General features: G+C 29.7%; 1 protein-coding gene across 1 annotated transcript; it reads left to right on the top strand.

Moving 5' to 3' along the window:
* Positions 1-10,228: 10,228 nt before the first annotated feature.
* On the top strand, positions 10,229-12,936 carry LOC110608818 (probable trehalose-phosphate phosphatase D). The gene is made up of 12 exons (XM_043953596.1): positions 10,229-10,374; positions 10,490-10,782; positions 10,902-11,042; positions 11,145-11,216; positions 11,315-11,407; positions 11,511-11,567; positions 11,663-11,764; positions 11,861-11,938; positions 12,077-12,146; positions 12,236-12,306; positions 12,379-12,471; positions 12,561-12,936. Exons 2-12 carry the CDS (start codon positions 10,528-10,530, stop codon positions 12,612-12,614), a joined length of 1,086 nt encoding a protein of 361 aa, XP_043809531.1. The 5' UTR covers positions 10,229-10,374; positions 10,490-10,527; the 3' UTR covers positions 12,615-12,936.
* Positions 12,937-19,249: the final 6,313 nt, after the last annotated feature.

The raw sequence follows: 19,249 nt of genomic DNA, 5'->3' as shown, positions 1-19,249 counted from the left end.
AAACTGAGGAAAAGAATGAGATTCTATTATTTTATTTTCTTTTTCTCTTTTTTTTTTCATTTTTTTACGAATCTCAATTATCAATAAAACTCAGCGAATAATAATGAAAAACTATTATTAAAAAGAAAACTTAATATAATAATTTATAATCAATGAGAAAATTAATAATAGGAGCTTCATTTTAAGAACTACAATTCTTGCATGCTGTTCTTAACAAGATAAAAAGAAAAAAGTAAAATTACACGGTATGAAATAATATAGAATAAGAGATACTGTCAATATATATACTATTTTAGTTTGAGTTTTTCGTTAACTAACGTCAATAAACAAAATTCAATATTGTTGATATTGAATTGATTTGATTTGTGGGCTTTTATTAACATCTATCTTATAATACAAAGAAAGAGAGAATAAAAAAGAGAATTGTTGCTTTAAAAAATTTAGATGCCCTTTTAAGTCTGTTAGTCTGTTAGCCGCATAATCTATATCTGTTTAAATTGATTTTTTTAAATTAATTTATAATTTAATTAATTAATATTATTTAATTAAGTGGTTTGATGAATAAAATTTTATCGAAAATCTAAATATTTTAAAATTTATCAGGAGTTTAAAGAGATTTTTTACGTTAATTATAATTATGCTAAATTATGAGGGGTAATAATGGGAGTATTAAAGCATATATAGTTGATATAAATATCAGGTGGATTCGTGGAGAAGCTCCATAGCTGGATGATTTACAGCCAGTTGTTAGGAATATATATGTTATGCTTGTATACATTGAATTTAACAAATTTTTTTAGACTCTCAAAATTCCAGCCTAGGAGCGGAAAAGTTAAATTCTATGAAAATGTAATGGAATAAATTTTCAATAATGGGGTTTTATTGAATTCACTTTTTGCTGGAATACATTAAATTGTAGTGCAATTGAGGGTTTCTATGTTGAAAAAGCTGAGTGTTGACACGCTTATGCCTTATGAGACTTTTAGCAACAATAAGTAAAGGAAAAAATTAGGTTTTGGTACGAAGAAGACAAGGATATTATTGCAGAGAAATGCATGTTGATTTGACAATGAGGGTTATGTTAAAATAATCATTACCCTTCACAAATTTCTTCTCTCTCTATCTTTTGTTTTTTTTTGGCTCAGTACTCTATGAGTAGAGCCAAAGAGGGATGTGTTTTATCATAAAGCTTTCATGCGGCAAGAGAGGTTACGTGCCTTGACAGTTGCCAGTACTCTCCAACAATGAACAATCAATTCCACTTTGGACTATAAATTCTTAGTAAAGTTGGTGGCATAGGCACTAAAAACACAAACATATTTTTATTGTGAGATCTTGACAAAATGATTAGTGGAATCAATGATTTTTATTTTGGCTAACTGCATTAGATAACATAAACATTTAGCAATAATTATGTTCTAATTATATATATGTCCCAATTCATTCTTAGTACCATTGAACTAATTGATCTTTTCCAAATATGAAAGTACAAAAAGATTATTTTTCTATACATATACAATAGAATAGAAGGTACTAGAGCCCATCATTAAAGTTCTAATTCCCTCAATCAGACTATATTAAAAAGCACCAAGATTGCCACAATGTAAAGGGAGCATAAGGGTCGAAAAATCTTAAAATTACACTATAGGAAAGGAGTAGATGCTCCAAAGGATACATAAAAACACACCCACTTTGACTAAAGCACAATATTAAAACCCACAAAAATCTATACAAGGGGATATTCAGATTGCAGGAAGGAAGGTGCTGGTTGTGGTGGGGGCAGATATTGCACACAAAACTTGAGAGCTCGCTGTGTTTATAAGTGGGATGCTATGGTGGACTTGAGTGGGTTTCGCACTAATGCTCAAGATTTGTGGACCCTAGATGAATCATTGCCAAACCTAAATGACATGTCGCGTCACGAAAAAGCACAAAAGAATCAGGTCCCATTGTTAATTTTGCTGCGTCTGGTTTCTCCTCCCTTCGTAGGGGCCCTTAATTCTATTCTTAACTGAAACCCATTTGCTTATCTCTTTCTTTCTTGTGGCAGTTTTTTCTGTTTTTTTCTTTTTTTTTAACTCATGAGTGTGCATGCCTTTCTATTTTTGGTAATATTTTACCAAAAAAGCTTTCTGTTTTAGGATTACTTGAGAGACTTGGACAGACATTATTTGAAGACAGCTTGTGTGTGTTTCCTTTGAGTTTTATGGAAAGGGCACTTAAGATTAATGACTTTTGGCATGCTGGCTTTTCACAAAATTTTCAATTTTATAATTATATGGATTCTTAGTGTCACGACAACATTATTTCACTTGTGATTTTTGAAGCTAAATAATCACTATTTTTATCTTTTGCTTGAGCTAATGTTAAATTGACACCAAGCCAAGTTACCTACTCAATTCAAATTTGATTGATGTTCAATTAATTGAAATATGAGCATGACATGATTGAAATTAATAGTAGCGAATTTAAAAATTAATTTTATAAAAATAAATTTAATTGTACTTAAAATTGTCAATAACATGACTAATGGGCCATCAATATAAAAGAGAAAAGTGAAATAAAAAAAAAAGAACATATAAATAATGAATATGATATGTGATAACTCTTAATTTACTAAGCCAAACTAAATATTAACTTAGGTAATCCCATAATAATTAAGGGTTAATGGGTTGGTGGGGCAAGACTATCTTTTTGAGTGGGGCAATAACAAAAACAAAACATATTTTCATTGGACTTTGAATGGACTTAGGAAAATTAAAAGGGACAATGGGACAAGTCTTTATTTGTACCCTACTCATTTTTAATATATTTTTTTTATTATATAGTGATTTTAGATTATATATATTGTTTGAATCCCATCGGAACTTAATTTTTTAAGTGAGTTAAATTTAATTTAAATTTAATATAAATAAATATTAATATAAATTTCCATGTTCCTCATTCCAATACCAATAACTAGGTATTTGGGATAATGTATATATAGAGAAATAAACCATGAAAGATCTTAAAAACCATAGGTAGAGAGTTATTCCTCAATATCCTATTAATGGAATCAATAATTGCAAATTGATGCCCAATAATAATCCAAGATTTGCATCCATCGATTGAGAAATAGAGTATATATATAAGAATTAATTATCAATATTATTTTAAAGAACAAGAAAAAGGAGAATATTTTGATATTTGGTGTATTTATTATTAATCTACTTCCTGTGAATATGCCTTAATTCATTTGGAGAACAAAGGAAGAACATGGTTTTTTGCCTTTGGATATTAATGGCCTTTGCTATTCTTTCATTTCTTAGTTTGCAATAACAGCGGTATTATCTAATTTGTTCATATTAATTTATAGGAAACATTGTCGTATATAGTATTTGATTCATTTTTATTTCAAAAAATTTAATTTCAAAATCATAAATATAAACTAAACATAATCAAAACACGGGCGAATTCAATTTTTCATAGTAAAACTTATTTTTTTAAATCAAATTTAGATAAATATTTTTTTCATGAATACATAGTTGAATATTCTGAGATGAATTAAGAAATAATAGATTTTTTTTCTGTTGAAAATTAAATTAAAAATATATATCTCATCGAAGTGTAGATGTCATTAATAATTAATATGTTCTGTTCTGAAAGCAGAAATCTTGTTCAAACCCAAGAAAAAGTGCAAAAATAAAAGCAAACCTAACCCTTCTTGTCCATATTTGTTTTAATCCAATAATGCTTTCCCCCAACTTTTTTTTCCCTAAATTAGAAATTAAGAGAATAAGACTCAAAACTGATTTTATAAAAGGAGTAATATGTCTTAAATTGCTGAATCAAATTAGGTTAAACTTGTCAATCAATTTTAGAAATACACAAATAGAGAGAGTTGAATATTATATTGGCAATTTCTGTTTTTATCTTATTTGTTTTAACGATTATCAATTTATTTAACAATAATTATTAATAAAATAATAGCAACTCCCTCTAAATTAAAATAATAATTGTTGTTAATTTAATATGATATATATGAAAAATTACATTACATTATTTTATTAGTGTAAAATAAAATGGCATTAGATATAATTAATAAATTTAGACATTAATATTGACTTTTTTTTTAGAATTAAGATGCATAGACCTTAAGTTAAATTAAAAAAATTTTTTGAAAAAACGAAACAAAAGCAGCAAATAAAGTCCAGGTGGGGAACTAATAAAAAATGTTGAATGAGAGCCATGAACAATAAAAGAATACCAAAAACAGAGAATTATTGGCCAGATTAGGTATAAATTAAATTGCAAAATTCCTACCTTCTGCGACCAACAACGGAATCAGCTGTCTGAGGTGTAAAGTTCGGGTGGATTTTCAGACTACAACAATACAAAATTTTTAATTAAAACACGATTTATGTGGGTCTAAAATATAATATATTTAATATTACACGAAAATTATTTAAAATAAATTATAAGCAGTAAATATAAATTAGACGTCATCTAAGAAAAAATAATCCAATGTTTTAACAACTAATTCATTAAAATTCATCATTCTCTAAACATGACAAATTTCCACATAACTTAGTATTAACAAGTACAATCACGCAAATCTTATTACGTTTGTAATCGTAAGATCGCCAATCAATTAGTTGGCGAGATCTCTTATCAAGTCACCGGTTATATCATTGTCGGACTACAAAAAATTACTATATTTAATTATATTATTTTACCGTATAAAAATCAACCATTAAAAAATAAAGGTATACAATTCTCTTATACAATTATTTTTAAGTTCTATATTTATAATATTCTCCGGTTTATTAACTTGAAAATCAGAGCGGCAGTTACGAACACCCGTTACTTCACATTTTCTTTCTTAGAGGTTTAATCAATATACAACACAGATCTATTTTATAGTCGCATCATAAAGGACTATTTCGATTCGGTTAAAAATTTTAACCAATATCGTTTGACTAATACGAAATAAGAAAAAAATAAGGTTAAAAACTAAAAATTTTATTGAAAATTTTCAAATATTAAAAAAGTAAATTTTTAATGATCAAGGGAGACTATTTATAATAGAAGCAAAATGCTAATAAGTAAAATTATGAAAATATTTAAAAAAATAATTAAAATACAAAATTGACCCCTAAACGATATAATTTTTATATTGAATTTTGTGACAGGCATGCGGCTCTCGTCACACTTTTAAAAGTTGTGCATCTCAAAATTTCATTCCCGAAAAGTTATCGTGAGTTTCTATCGGATGTTGACAGCAAAAATTAGATCCAATCCAAATCTGCCGTAAAATTTAAAACTAGTTATTTTATTGCAATATATGTAGTAATTGAATTAAACCGACTTAAATATTTACCTCTTGATTTTACTCTTACACGAAACTAGATAAAAAATTTTCAAAATAAAAATTGAAACAGCAAATGCCTACGCCATTTCCTTTGGTCAATTTCAAAATTATACTGATAATTTTACATAAATTTTAAAAATATAGTTAATATAATTAAAGCAATAAATTATATATTCTTTTATACTCTTTTCTGATATTGTTTGTTGTTGAATTATTTTTAAAAAACTAGCAAAATTTAAATTTTCAATATAAATTAAATAAATATATGTAAAAATTAATTAATAAATTATATCTATAAAAGTGACTAAAATTTGAGATGAATAAAAAAACAAGCTTATTTTTATAGGCATGCAAAATATTATTTTAAGTTTAACTTTTGTATTATCGAAAATAATCGAAATTTGAAAACTAAAATTAATTTATGAGGTTAGACTTATTACCTCCAACCAAAGCTTAAAAAAATATTGTAATTCATCGGTACATGTCAAAATTGACCAAAACACTATTCTCCAAATTTCTTATTGATTCCATCAAACAGTTATTTTGTATTATGTATTAAATTAATTTCTTATTAATAATTTAAACCATAATTAAATAAACTCTCAATCAATAATTTTAAAAAACTCAAAAATAATAAATATAAACAATGTGCATATTAAAGTTGAATTTTATAAATGATGGTGACTTTATAAAATGATTTAAAAAATTGTCATGTGGCACCACCTCTTTAATTTAATTATTTTTATTTTATATTTTTATATAAAAATTAGTTTATTAGATTAAATATTAACTTTATTATAAACAGTATTTCAGATACATGTATTAAGATCTTTGAAATTCTTAAGTTTTTAATTTCATGTATTATAAACTTATGCTCATTCTGTTATGTATCTCTAAAATTTATTATTTTAATTTTTCTTTTGTAAATTTCAAAAATAAACTTTATGAAGATAAAATTACATAATTGATAAATGAATTTTTGATTGTTTTAAAACATTAGTCTAATTATTATACTTAAAATCTAGAACCATGGAGGATGGAGGAAATGCAAGAAGTTGTTCCTTAGGCAGAAAGTTATTCCAAGTTTGGGAGGCCTGGAATATCAAAGATTTCACCTCTTAAATTTAGTCTGCCTGTAGCTTTGCCTAACTATGCCCTTTTGAGAATTGTTAATTAGTAATCTCATCACACTTTGAAATCAAATTTCTCTTTACTTGAAAGAATCTCCAAGGCCACCCCTTTTTACTATGTACTATATGCTTTCTTGTTCATTTATATAATTTTCTACTAGATGGTAAATATTTCTCAAAATATGGAGTGTGAATCAAACCGAATTGAAATTGAGATACTGATGCAAGTTCTTTCCTTCTGAATAAGATAGATTCATATCTGAAAGAGGTTGACAATAAGTTCTTTCAAAATTGACTATTTGTCCCTCTGTTAGAGGTGTTTCAGAAATGTCTGCGATCGAATAAATAGCTCTACGAACGAATGGATCGGATCGAATTGGAAAATAGAAAGATTTGTACAAGTTATACCTTTCGTTACCACTTTATGGAAAATCAAAAGATCGTTTAATGTTTCGACTCGCACTCTCTTATTAATCAATTTAAATAAATAATGTCAGTAAATAAAAATTTATTTAAATTTAGTCTACATAGATTTATAGCTTAAATATATAGAGTTTTATATGGATCCCACCGAAATGGATATGATTTCTTTGTTTCTATTAAATTAATTAATAACCTTCAATTTTTATATATATACTCTAGAATCCGCAACATAAATTCAACAATGTCGTCCCGTGACTCCTCCTTTCAATTCATTGATTTTTTTCTTAAACTTTTTGTATTATATATATATAATCTTTGTCTAGTTATCATCGTCATTAATCAAATAAATAATTAATAAATCATTATCGTCATGAGTTGTTTAGAAAATGAAAAAGAGCCCTCTTTCTCTATATTCATGAATATACATGCATGCCATGCACAAAAAGGTGAATTTATTTTTTAACACACGTAATAGCGACACAGAGCTTTCATTCTCAAACGTCAAAAAGAAAACAAGAATCGCTGCTGGTTTTGATGCGAACTAAACTATGTTAGGTTTACGTAGCTGCTTGTTTCACTGCTCTTTCCAAGGGGCGGCGTGTGAAGCTTCGATGCCAATTATAGGCCATGTGTAGTTTTCGTCGCTACATTACAAAGTCCAACAATGATTGTACCTCCTCAATTCTACCTAAGGAAGGAAAAGTTGGTGGAATTTTTAAGTTTAGGAGATAGTCTTTTTCTTTTTCTGTTCCAAGAAAAATTCTTTCTTTTTTGTTGGGAGTCTTTCAATTCTTTTGATTGTGCTCCAAGTAATCATCAACAGTATAATATCGACATTCAACCTAATTATTTTGCCATCATTTGATTTCCTTTTTTTTTTTTTTAAACCATTGTATTAAAATTTTGAACATTCACTCCTTCTTTTATTATGAGATAGATGTAATATTATTTAAAGATTAATCTGTTAAAAAAGTTTTTGATTATTCTTATTCTTCTTAGTAATTGCAAGTTTGAACCAATTATTGAGGGACATCCTTAATTAATATGAATTATCTATTCGAAATTGACCCAACCATCTAATTTCACACTCTCCTTCTTTTGACTGTCAGCGTCCCCACCAATTAATCTTTTACCACACGCCATATATGCCCTATTTACTGTGCCACTCAGCCTACCAGAATCTTTTATCCATGTTGAGAATATAAAATCCAGATTTTCTCGACAATAGTTTTTTCCTCGAAGATTTCATTGAAGGGCAGCCAAGGCCAAATGCGTCTAGAATGAGTTTTAGCTAATTAGTAACACATATATCACCTCCAATAATTTTATTTATGTTAAATAATTAAATTTAAAATTTAAAGTAGACATGATACTGTCCTTTTCAAAATATAAAGAAAAATGATTTTGTAAAATTTCTTGTCGATATGATTTAAAAAAAATCCAAATATGTAAAATGTCAAATGAGAAGACTTGCATTTTGCTTTATGGTCTTCCCGTTCGTGTGAATAATAATTGGTCTAAGATTGTAAGCGATGAACATTAACGTTAAGATATAGATCAATCACAATCTCCACATTTATAAAATTTTAAATTCAAATTTAATTAGAATTAATTATATATATAAAAAAAATCTTTAACGTAGAAATTCATTTGTGATTACTTAAGGTAAGCATGGGAAACACAACTTGCAAAAGTTACCACCTGGAAATATATATAAAAAACCTCAAAACTATCAAATATGTTGGTGGTCCTCCACCATTTGTGTTCATAATGCTCAAAGGATGATGCTTGGACAAGTCCTTTTCAATTCACTTGCATTGACTGAAATTCACAATGCTCCTTTTAATTATTGTTAGATCTTGTTTTTTATTAATTTATTTTTTAATATTATTGATATTTTCAAAAATACACTAATTATTTTCAATGTGGCCTTCCCATCATGTCCTTTCATTCATTAAATAAAAGTATAAATTTATAATTTTTTTTTCAAATAATTTTATTCAAAATTTTCTAAATAAAATTATAATTCCGAGAGAAACAAGCCTTAATTTATTTTGGGCATACTTAAATTTTTATTTATATTTTACTTATTTTTTTAAAACAAAACTATTGATTATATTAATAAAATTTTATCAAACAAATAGGAATATTATTTCAAATAGAGACGATTATACTTCATAAATTTTTTAGTCAAAATATGAGCAGTTAGAATAGTATTATGACGAACCCATTTAACAGAAATATCAGTTCTAGAGTTTAATAAAAATTTATAATCATTCAAAATAAAATCCCTATATAAAATAATTTGAACTTGGCTTGTAAAATCAAATCCCTATAAAGATTTACAATCATTCAAAATCAAATCTCTATATAAAATAATTGAAAATCAAATCCCTACATCACTTTTAAAGTCTAACAAAGATAAAATGTCCGACTTGTAACTAAGAACCAGAATTGTTGTCATAAATCTGTTAAAAAGGTCTGCATATTCTGAAAATTGATTGGATTGTAGGTAAGAAACATCCCCATTATACAGAAATTATAAGTGACGATCGGAATATCTCTGGAGTTCTTAATAGGGACAACAACATTTTCTTTTTTATCGATAGTCAATTGACGCATATTGTCTTTTATGGAGAAGGAGAAAGAAGAAGTTAGGTTTAAAGAAGAAGAAAATGCGAGAGTATTGAGTCATAAAGGGACAACAACAATATCTCTGGAGTTCTTAATAGGGACAACAACATTTTCTTTTTTATTGATAGTCAATTTACGCAGATCATCTTCTATGGAGAAGAAAAAAGAAAGAAATTAAGTTTAAAAAAGAGAAAAATGCGAGAGTATTGAGTTACAAAAGGATCAGAAAGAAACTTATTTTTTACTTTTTTTAAATATTTTTTTTCTATATGCTCCTATATTTATGAGGTAAGTTTGTTTAACTTATAAGTGAAAATGAAAGGCTCTTCGAGTTTGAAAACAAATTATTAAATTTTTTTTTTTTCCAAAAGGAAGGCACCCATATATATATATATATATAATGAGAAAAAATATTAAGTGAAATGGCATTGATAGTGGTCCCTAGATAGCAACCCGGGTTCAAAATATTAGTGAATATAGTTAAAAAGTACAGATGGAGGAAGGAAAGGGAAAGGGAAAGGGAAAGGGAAAGGGAGAGGAGGGAAAGGGAAAGGGAGAGGAAAAGAAAGAGGAGGTGGTTGTTTAATCAGTTAGTGGCAGTGAAAGCCAAGTTTTATAAATTGACTACACATACCCTCCTCCAGTTGTTTCTATTGCGCGTGTGGTTTTTAGTTTTTTCACCTTTTTCAGGTCTTTATTAACCTCCCCTCTCTGTTGCATCCTAACACCAAACCTCCCCCCCTCCCCACTACTTCTTCTATCTCTGTTTTCTCCTCTGTTTTTCTCTCTTTCTCTTCACTCCTTCCTTCTTTCTCTACAATCTTCTCATACCTTCAGGTATTTTAAACATTCCTTCATTCTGCTCTTTTAAAAGTTTTGCACCCGTGTTTGTTTTTCTGGTTCTAAATTCTGTTCAGCTTTGGTTCATTGTTTGATGTTAATGTTATTGCAGTGTGTGTTCTTCTCTCTTCTGCTAGTTAAAAAGAGGAAATGACGAACCAGAATGTGGTAGCATCAGATGCTAAATCGGGTATTGATATCAGGATCAGGGTCATCTTGCCCAAATCTTTATTTTCATCGGCTGAGCCGAAGCCATTACCTGCTCCTAGACTTGCAAAGAAGATTGAAACAGGAACAGCAGCAGCCAAAACTAATGCTTGGGTTGATTCCATGAGAGATTCTTCTCCTACCCGTGTCAAATCCACCGCTTCTTTATCTGAAACTGAAGAGAAAAATTCTTGGATTGTAAGTGGGCGATAGTACGTGATAGTCATATGACACGTATTGTTTTAATCTTTAACAAACTTTAATAATTACTAATACAATGGTTCTTGTTCCTTTGTGAATTTTTAATGGGGAAGCAGATGAACCATCCCTCGGCTTTAAGCATGTTCGAGCAAATAGTTAATGCTTCTAAAGGAAAGCAGATTGTGATGTTTCTTGATTACGATGGTACACTATCGCCCATTGTCGAAGACCCTGATCGAGCATTCATGACTAACGAAGTTAGTTTCCACTATTCTTTGTTGCTCATACTTGTTTTGATTTTGGCTAACTTTTGTCATCAACGCTGATTATTTTCTTCTTTTAACTTCCTGTATCATCAGATGAGAGAGGCTGTGAGGGACGTTGCAAGATATTTTCCTACAGCTATAGTGACCGGAAGGTGCAGGGACAAGGTAAATCCTCCCACTTTTCTTCTTGAAAAAGAAATCCAAGGTGCTTTTTACTGTATTTGGGAATTAATATTTTCTGTTTTGTTATGGAAATTTTGCAGATCTACAGCTTTGTAAAATTGGCTGGGCTTTACTATGCCGGTAGCCATGGCATGGACATAAAAGGACCATCCAAAAGTCGCAAATACAAAAAAGTTAGCATCAGTATTTCTTCCCCACTTTTCTTCATGCTCCTTTTGTTTTATTTTCCCATTTTAATTTCCATTATATATTAAAATTTGGGATTTTAATTTCTAGGGGCATCAAGCTCTACTCTTTCAACCTGCCAGTAAATTTTTGCCCATGATTGATGAGGTTAGATTCTTTACATTCCGTCTACTCTCAAGTGGAAGAAGTTAAAAAAAACTGCATGCATGAAAAATATATATTAAAAATATTTTCATTTTCAGGTGTACAAAGTTCTGATAGAGAAAACAAAATCCATCTCTGGTGCTAAAGTCGAAAATAACAAATTTTGCGTATCCGTACACTTCCGATGTGTCGAGGAAAAGGTACGAGTTAAGCTTCTCTTTCCATTGAGTTTTGACCCTCGACTGTCTGCTTATTGTTATTCCACAGCTGATGGAAATGATTATTTTCATTGGCAGATGTGGGCTGCATTAGCTGAACAAGTTCGATCAGTCCTTAATGATTATCCCAAGCTTAGACTTACTCAAGGCAGGAAGGTAATAATATTCTTATTTCTCTCATCACACACTAAGCCCCCCCCCCCCCCCCCCCCCCCCACAAAGGATTATATAAAAAAAAATAAAATACGTTAATTAATGTGACTAATTATATCAATTTTCTTTTGTTCCAAACAGGTTTTAGAGATCCGACCAACCATTAAATGGGATAAGGGCAAAGCCCTTGAGTTCTTGTTAGAATCTCTAGGTAATTAAGTACATATGTAATTTTCAGTTTCTTGGGACATTATAATAATAATGTACTAATGATATTTGTTTATTGTTTGTTTCTTTCAGGATATGCTAATTCTAATGATGTTTTACCCGTCTATATCGGTGATGATCGGACCGATGAAGATGCATTCAAGGTATAATAATATTTGTTTTTAGTATTATTAGTTCTTTTCTTTTTTACTAATCAAATAAATAATTTCATGCAGGTTTTACGAAACCGGGGGCAAGGGCTTGGGATTCTTGTTTCTAAATTTCCAAAGGAAACAAATGCCTCGTATTCTTTGCAAGAGCCAACTGAGGCAAGTTTTCAATCTCTCTGAAGCTTTAGATTATCAATTTAATTTAATATTTTTGCATGTTGGGTTAATATGTATATACTGTTTTGCAGGTGAAGGACTTCTTGCGGCGTTTGGTAGAGTGGAAACGATTTTCTATTGGATGAGCATGTAGGGTGGGAAATTTATGAAATACTCCTGAAACACTCAAATTCGGCGTTTTGCACACTCACAAAAAGACAAATATTTTTTTAAAAAAAGAATAAGAAAAATAAATCTTTATGTAATATTTGTGAGTGAAAATGCATATATACATGATCACCCAATAATTTCTGTAGGGTGAAAAGTAAAGAAGAAATTGATTCTACTCTGTAATAGTTGGTGAAGTCTCAGTAGTGAAATTATATATATATATTCCTTGTTTGAAGATTGTAAATGAAGAGCAAATTAAATGAAAATGGAATTCAAAAAATTCCATAATTTTGAAAAGGAATCATGTTCTTTCCCCTTTTTAATTTTTTTTTCCATATATATTATTTTGTATGAGATTTTAAAAGTTTATAGTAGCGGAAATATAAAATATTGGAAATAGCAAAAATCAACCTCAAAAATAGAATGTAGGAAGGTACAACTAAAAGCAAATAGTTATTGGTGTTGGACATGTGTACGAAATTTCTTTACCTTTTCATGTTGTTTTTCATTAAAAACAATTTTGAAACTCATGATTATTACTATACATACCAAGATTCCCATTTTAATGATTGGAATGGAATAATTTAATTTCAAAAAATTAAAATTTAATAATTGTATTACTCAATTTAATTTGATGTTTTTGAGGATTTTTTTAATTATTATTACGTCTTAATTAATTTTTTAAGTAACTTATGGTTATTTTTTTAAATAAAAATTAAAGATTAAAAAAATAAAACTTAAAATCTCTTAAATTTATTTAAATGTATTTATTATCAAACTAAATGTGTGAATCTTAACTATTTTTTTTTTCTAAATCATATAGTCTTTGAGCACCAAACCCAACTGATCTTAACTATTTTTTTTTTTCTAATCATATAGTCTTTGAGCACCAAACCCAACTGATCTTAACTATTTTTTTTTCTAATCATATAGTCTTTGAGCACCAAACCCAAGAAATCAGGTGATTATTATTAACTAATAGTAATGCATAGTTCGAGACAAATTCTAAAAACAAATAAAATCCAGAAATTCAAAGTCTAAATGTTAATTAATTGAAATGTGAGGCACATGATGTCACCCAGTGGAACATGGGTGTCTGATAATTATAATTATAATTATCATATTTACCTGATAAAACTCATCTTTCCCAATTATTTATTAAATAAAAAAACCTGCGATATGTGTAAGTTGTGTATAAGTATGGATAAACATGAAAGGAATAGTTTATCCTACCTCTTTTAGATATGTGGGAAGGTTGTCTTTTTTTCATTTGCTTATGAGACCAAGAAATAGGCAAATGGAATTGTTGGCAGTCAAATTTTACAGATGTGGAATTCTTGAACTTAGTGTGCATGCAGTAATGAAAACTCCAATAATGGAGAGAGCATCTCGTGAAACAGTTGTAAAGATGCCAAGTGAGTCAGAACTAAGCCTCTCATTGGACATTATTATGAGATGTACTACTATATAATTATTTTCTTCAAAATAATCAAGCTTTATTTCATGTGTCTTGGCTTTATTATCGACTATAGAAACCAAGGACAAGGAACCCTAGAAATTTGAGACATACAGCGATTACCCATTATGCATATATTATACTATACAACTTCACCATTACACTCCTATATATCTTGCATCTTCAAGCCACACTAAATCTCTCTTTCTTTTTTACATATTTAATTAAAATATTAAAGAGATCATATCTATTTTAAAATAAAAATTACGTAGACTCTAAAGTAAAAATATCAAGATCACATCTTTCGATCTTTTCAGTTACTATATCATTTGCTCTCAAGTGGAAGCATTTTCCAAGTTTTTATTGCTTTGAGTAGCATGCCTGCAATATTTGCACATCATCATCAATCGATTGATCCAAGCACATCAATTGCCATTTAGGGCAAAATGTACGAACTTGCAATGACTAGATGATTAGTTACACACACATATTCCTTACTTCATATGTTAAAGGTGCCATGTATCTTGCACGCGAGGTTATGGAGGATACATTGATGAGGGCTGTAAAGGTTGACAAGTAAAGTACAAATAAATTAGATGGGACCAATTGGAACTCAATGAAATTAAAGTTGTGAGCTTGATTTTCTAATTTAAATTGATTTTATTGCATAATAATTCGCTTGAGTTTTCATCTTTTGCCTGATTGATTGGTTCGATTCATCACTCCATTATTGAACTTTGGAGTTTGACATCCAACTAAAACAAATTAAGGTTATCTGCATCATTTTCCCATTATTGAGAAACATATTTTTGTAGGTAAACTTGCTGAGTTTTTTTTATAAGTTTAAAAAAAGAAGAAACTTCTCTATTGGAAGTGTTGATTTCAAATGCAAACATTATCATTCAAGTTATAGCTCCTAATCCTATTCTCATATTATAATATCCCTGTAATTCCATCCTTAAACAATTGAACTAAGTTTGTTTTAATTAGAGGACAAAACTGTACTTAGCTAAAATAAATAAGTTTGAAAGGGAGAGATGATAGCAACTTGGCATCCACACAGCCTGCAAGAGTAACATAGATATAGAAATGAAAAGCAAAAGAGATTTCTCTTCTGCCATGCTGAATGGTTAATATGTGTTGTGATCTTAGTAACCCTTTCACTAAAATAAAATAAAATAAAGGAAGGAGGAAAGAAAAGAAATGAAAAGGAAAGGAAGATAAGAAACAGTACAGGTTTAAGATATTACAAGTGAATGAGTGGAAATAAGGGTATTGATCACAAATAGAAATTTGTAGACCTAAACCATTGGGCACTTGGATTTGAGAGAGCCCACATTAATTGATGAAAAGAATCTCAATCTGGCATTTTACAGATTGAAAATTTATAGTTTAATGGTTATTTTCAAGGATTAGGTGGTGAAAGGGAAACCCACTAACGGATGAAGGGAATCCATGGTTGAAGAGGAGTTGGAATCCACTTAAAATGCTTGATTTGAAGAGGACATAAATTTTATATGGGGACACCCAACATGCTTCCAAACAACTTAAACAAAATAAATAAATAAAAAGAAAAACTCTGGCAAGCTCCATCAAACGTGAAAAGAAAAGGTTCCCACTAGATTCAATCCATCATTGGTTTTCTAAACTCAAATAGACCATGTTACTGGAAACTCCAATTATTGGTGGAGAAGACCACTTCCCTCAACACACCGAACCAACAAACCCCTCACTAACTTGTTTATTATTTAGCAGATTTCACTCAGATAGATCATATGAACCTCAAACTATATTAAAAAATTACCCAAAGATAAACTTTTAAATGAATCTGTAAGATCTCCCATGAAAAAGTTACATGTTCAACTTCAATAACCAAGAATAGTATAATATTCATAGCCTGCCTAAACCCACGATGCACCCATTCAAGAATCACCACCCATATGCTCCTTTATTCTTTTTTTTTTTTTTTTCTTTTAAATACTAAGTATTTGCTTTTCTTGATGGTCCTATTATACCTGTCTCTGATTTGGCCATGGAGATACTCAAATGAAGAATAGACATGTCATTCTTGGAGAATTGGTCCCCGCTTAGAGGGTCGAGCACAGGTAGATGTGTTTGTTTCTTTTTTCCTTCTTTATTTTTTCAGTTATTTTTCTGCTCAAGAATAATGGAAATTATATATGTGTACGGTAATCTGTCTTTGGTAGGGTTTGTTTTTAACATTTGGATAATTATTCATCTCCCATGTGACTCAGATGACCTTGATGCAGGGAACAAATGAATAATGTGTTTGTGTATTAGGGTTTGCTTCTTGATTCGCAAAAGATCCTCCTTTTATATAAAATATAGTACTTGACAAATAACAAATTGGAAGCCAACTATTTTTGAACATAACCACCCCATTAATGGAAGCAGTGTCAAAGACAGCAGTCTAATTTAGCATCTGCTGTGTTTGTTGGTAACAATTAAAGAGTTAGGTGTTTGAACTTTAAATCCTTGAATGGAGTCTCCATATGAAACCCTAATCTTTTTTATTTTTTTGGTGATGATCAATAACCATCAACTTTCTATGCTTTAGATTAGTTCAATGTAGATAATCTGGATGTCTTTGCCTTTATCTGGACTTGCTTCTTCTTAATTAGTGTCGGCTTAAATATTAAGTTGTTAATTAAGATAAGCCAAGTATGTCATATAATATAATAATATTACAGCTTTGTGGGTTGTAGTCTGAATATTTTCAGAGGTTGAAAATTGTGTATAGGGGTTTTCATATTCATTCAAGTACAAATTATGTATTACTCTTTGTTTCTATTGGGATTTTCGGATAGAGTTATTAACTAAATTCTTTGTGGGTTTGATCTCTCAGAGACATGTATCAACGAATTAATATTTATAAATTAAGCAAACAATAATACTTATAAAAAAACTTAAATTATGAATATTTCCATTAAGCTAATAAAATGATTTTTTTTTCTGGTTAATTAACTATCTTTTATTTTTTTTTTTGAAGTCTGGTTAATTAACTATCTAAATTTATAAATCTCAATCAATAATTAAAATGAAGTTGAAATTATAAGAATTAAAATTTAAGAATTGGGGTCTAGAAGTAAATGAATTAAAGATATACCAAAAAAAATATGTATCTTAACCACTAGGCAAGTTAATTATTTGTCTATACCAAAATCAATAATAGAAATAAATGAGAATTAAAGTTATACATATGTTAAATCATGCATAATTTTACCTTTTATTATTTTTATTATCCTTTTTCATGTATTATTATTATTATTACACCCTCCATTTCATAATTTTTATTATTTTTTTTAAATTATTATTTATTTTCATATATTATTTACATTATAACATAAATTGACTATTAATTATAACCGTAGAAACTGAAAATGAGAAAAAATATTTGTTTTCTATTTTACTATGAGGAATCATGGCTTTTAAATAGCAATGTACAACGGGTAATAGAGGCTACAAATTAGGAGAATTACACTCATAAAAAAATAAAAGAATAGCAAAAATCAAGGAAATAACCGAGTTTACTGAACCAGAAAATATTAACAACATTTGAACCAATCCATGATTATCTTATGAGCTGACCAGACATGAGATATCTTAACAGCCTCCCCAAGCTAAAGACGGTAAAGACATAAGTCGAAACTTGTCATGATGATGTAAGAACAATCAAGAATTCAACGGTTTTATCATAATGTCTGCAATTTGATCTTGGCCGGATATAAATTTAACTTGAATCCATTTTGTTGAATTTGATCTCTGACAAAGTGAAAATTGAGTTCAGTGTTCTTGGTTCAAGCGTGAAAGACCGGATTAGAAGTCAAGTAGATTACACTAATGTTATCACACCACAGTATTGCTGGAGAAATATGATACCCGAGTTCAGATAGTAAGGACAAAAGCTACATAATTTCAGAGATGGCATGAGCAATGGAACGGTATTCACTTTCAGTTAAGGAGCGAGCAACAATGGGCTGTTTTTTTGAAGACCAAGAGATTAAATTGGTACCCATGTAAATTGCATATCCAGAGGTGGATTTCCGATCATCCGAGTAGCCGGTCCAATCACTGTCCGTAAAACACTGCAGCGAAATTGGAGAGGCCTGAGAAAAGAAAAGACCCATAGAAGCAGTACCCTTGAGATAACGCAACAATAGTTTAGCAGCAGTCTAATGATCTTGTGTCAGCTGATGCATAAATTGGGCAAGCTTATTGACTGTGAATGAAATGTCGGCTTGGTTAGAGTCACATATTGAAGGGAGCCAACAAGATGTCGAAATTTCTCTCTATCAACCATGAGTTCACCTCCATGTTTAGATAATGGTGGAGTGGAAGCCATAGGAGTCAAGGTTGGTTTGCTATCAATCATATTAAACTGCTTCAGTAGGTCAGTAATATATTTCTGTTGTGATAATAAGATACCATAAAATTGTGAAAGTACCTTAATGCCTAAGAAATAATGCAATTTACCAAGATCATGCACCGGAAAGGCAGACTGTAAGGCTTGTAAAAAAACTTCCAGTTTACTAGAATCCGAACGTGTGATTAAAATATCATCGACATATATCAAAATGAAGCACTGAATATTACCCTCTTTGTAGATGAACAAGGACGTGTTAGCTTTGGAAGCCTGAAATCCAAGTTGTAACAGAAACATGCTTAGCTGATGAAACCGTGCTCTTGGCACTTGTCGAGGCCCATACAAAGACTTTTGCAGTTTGCAAACATAATCCGCATTGAACTGAATCAATAAATTCGGGCAGCTCAACCATGTATATATGTCTTCTTCAAGATGTCCATGCAAGAACGCATTGGATATATCAAGCTGTCTAACTGGCCTTTTAGACACAGTGGCAAGAGAAAGGACAATCCAAATTGTGGTTGGTTTGACGATTGGACTGAACGTCTCGTTATAATCAATTCTAGGTTACTACACAAACCCTTTAGCAACCAACCGAGCTTTGTAACGCTCAATATCTCCATTAGCTTTCCCTTTAATCCAGAAACGCCATTTATTGCCCACAATATTTGTGTTTGGAGGGCATGGAACCATCTGCCATGTTTTATTCTGCAAAAGAGCATTAATTTCACACTCCATTGCTTGTCTCCATTGATAATGGGGTTGAGCTT

The sequence above is a fragment of the Manihot esculenta genome, chromosome 2 (genome assembly GCF_001659605.2).
Source record: "Manihot esculenta cultivar AM560-2 chromosome 2, M.esculenta_v8, whole genome shotgun sequence".
NCBI classification, from domain to species: Eukaryota; Viridiplantae; Streptophyta; class Magnoliopsida; order Malpighiales; family Euphorbiaceae; genus Manihot; species Manihot esculenta.
Note: the sequence above shows the minus strand (reverse complement) of the source record. Positions and strands in the feature narration are given on the sequence as shown.

Coding starts and splice junctions, on each gene's coding strand:
- LOC110608818 (XM_043953596.1), top strand. CDS start 10,528: ATGACGAACCAGAATGTGGTAGCATCAGATGCTAAATCGGGTATTGAT. Junction 10,783..10,901: donor AAGAGAAAAATTCTTGGATT/GTAAGTGGGCGA, acceptor ATGGGGAAGCAG/ATGAACCATCCCTCGGCTTT. Junction 11,765..11,860: donor TCCGATGTGTCGAGGAAAAG/GTACGAGTTAAG, acceptor TTTCATTGGCAG/ATGTGGGCTGCATTAGCTGA.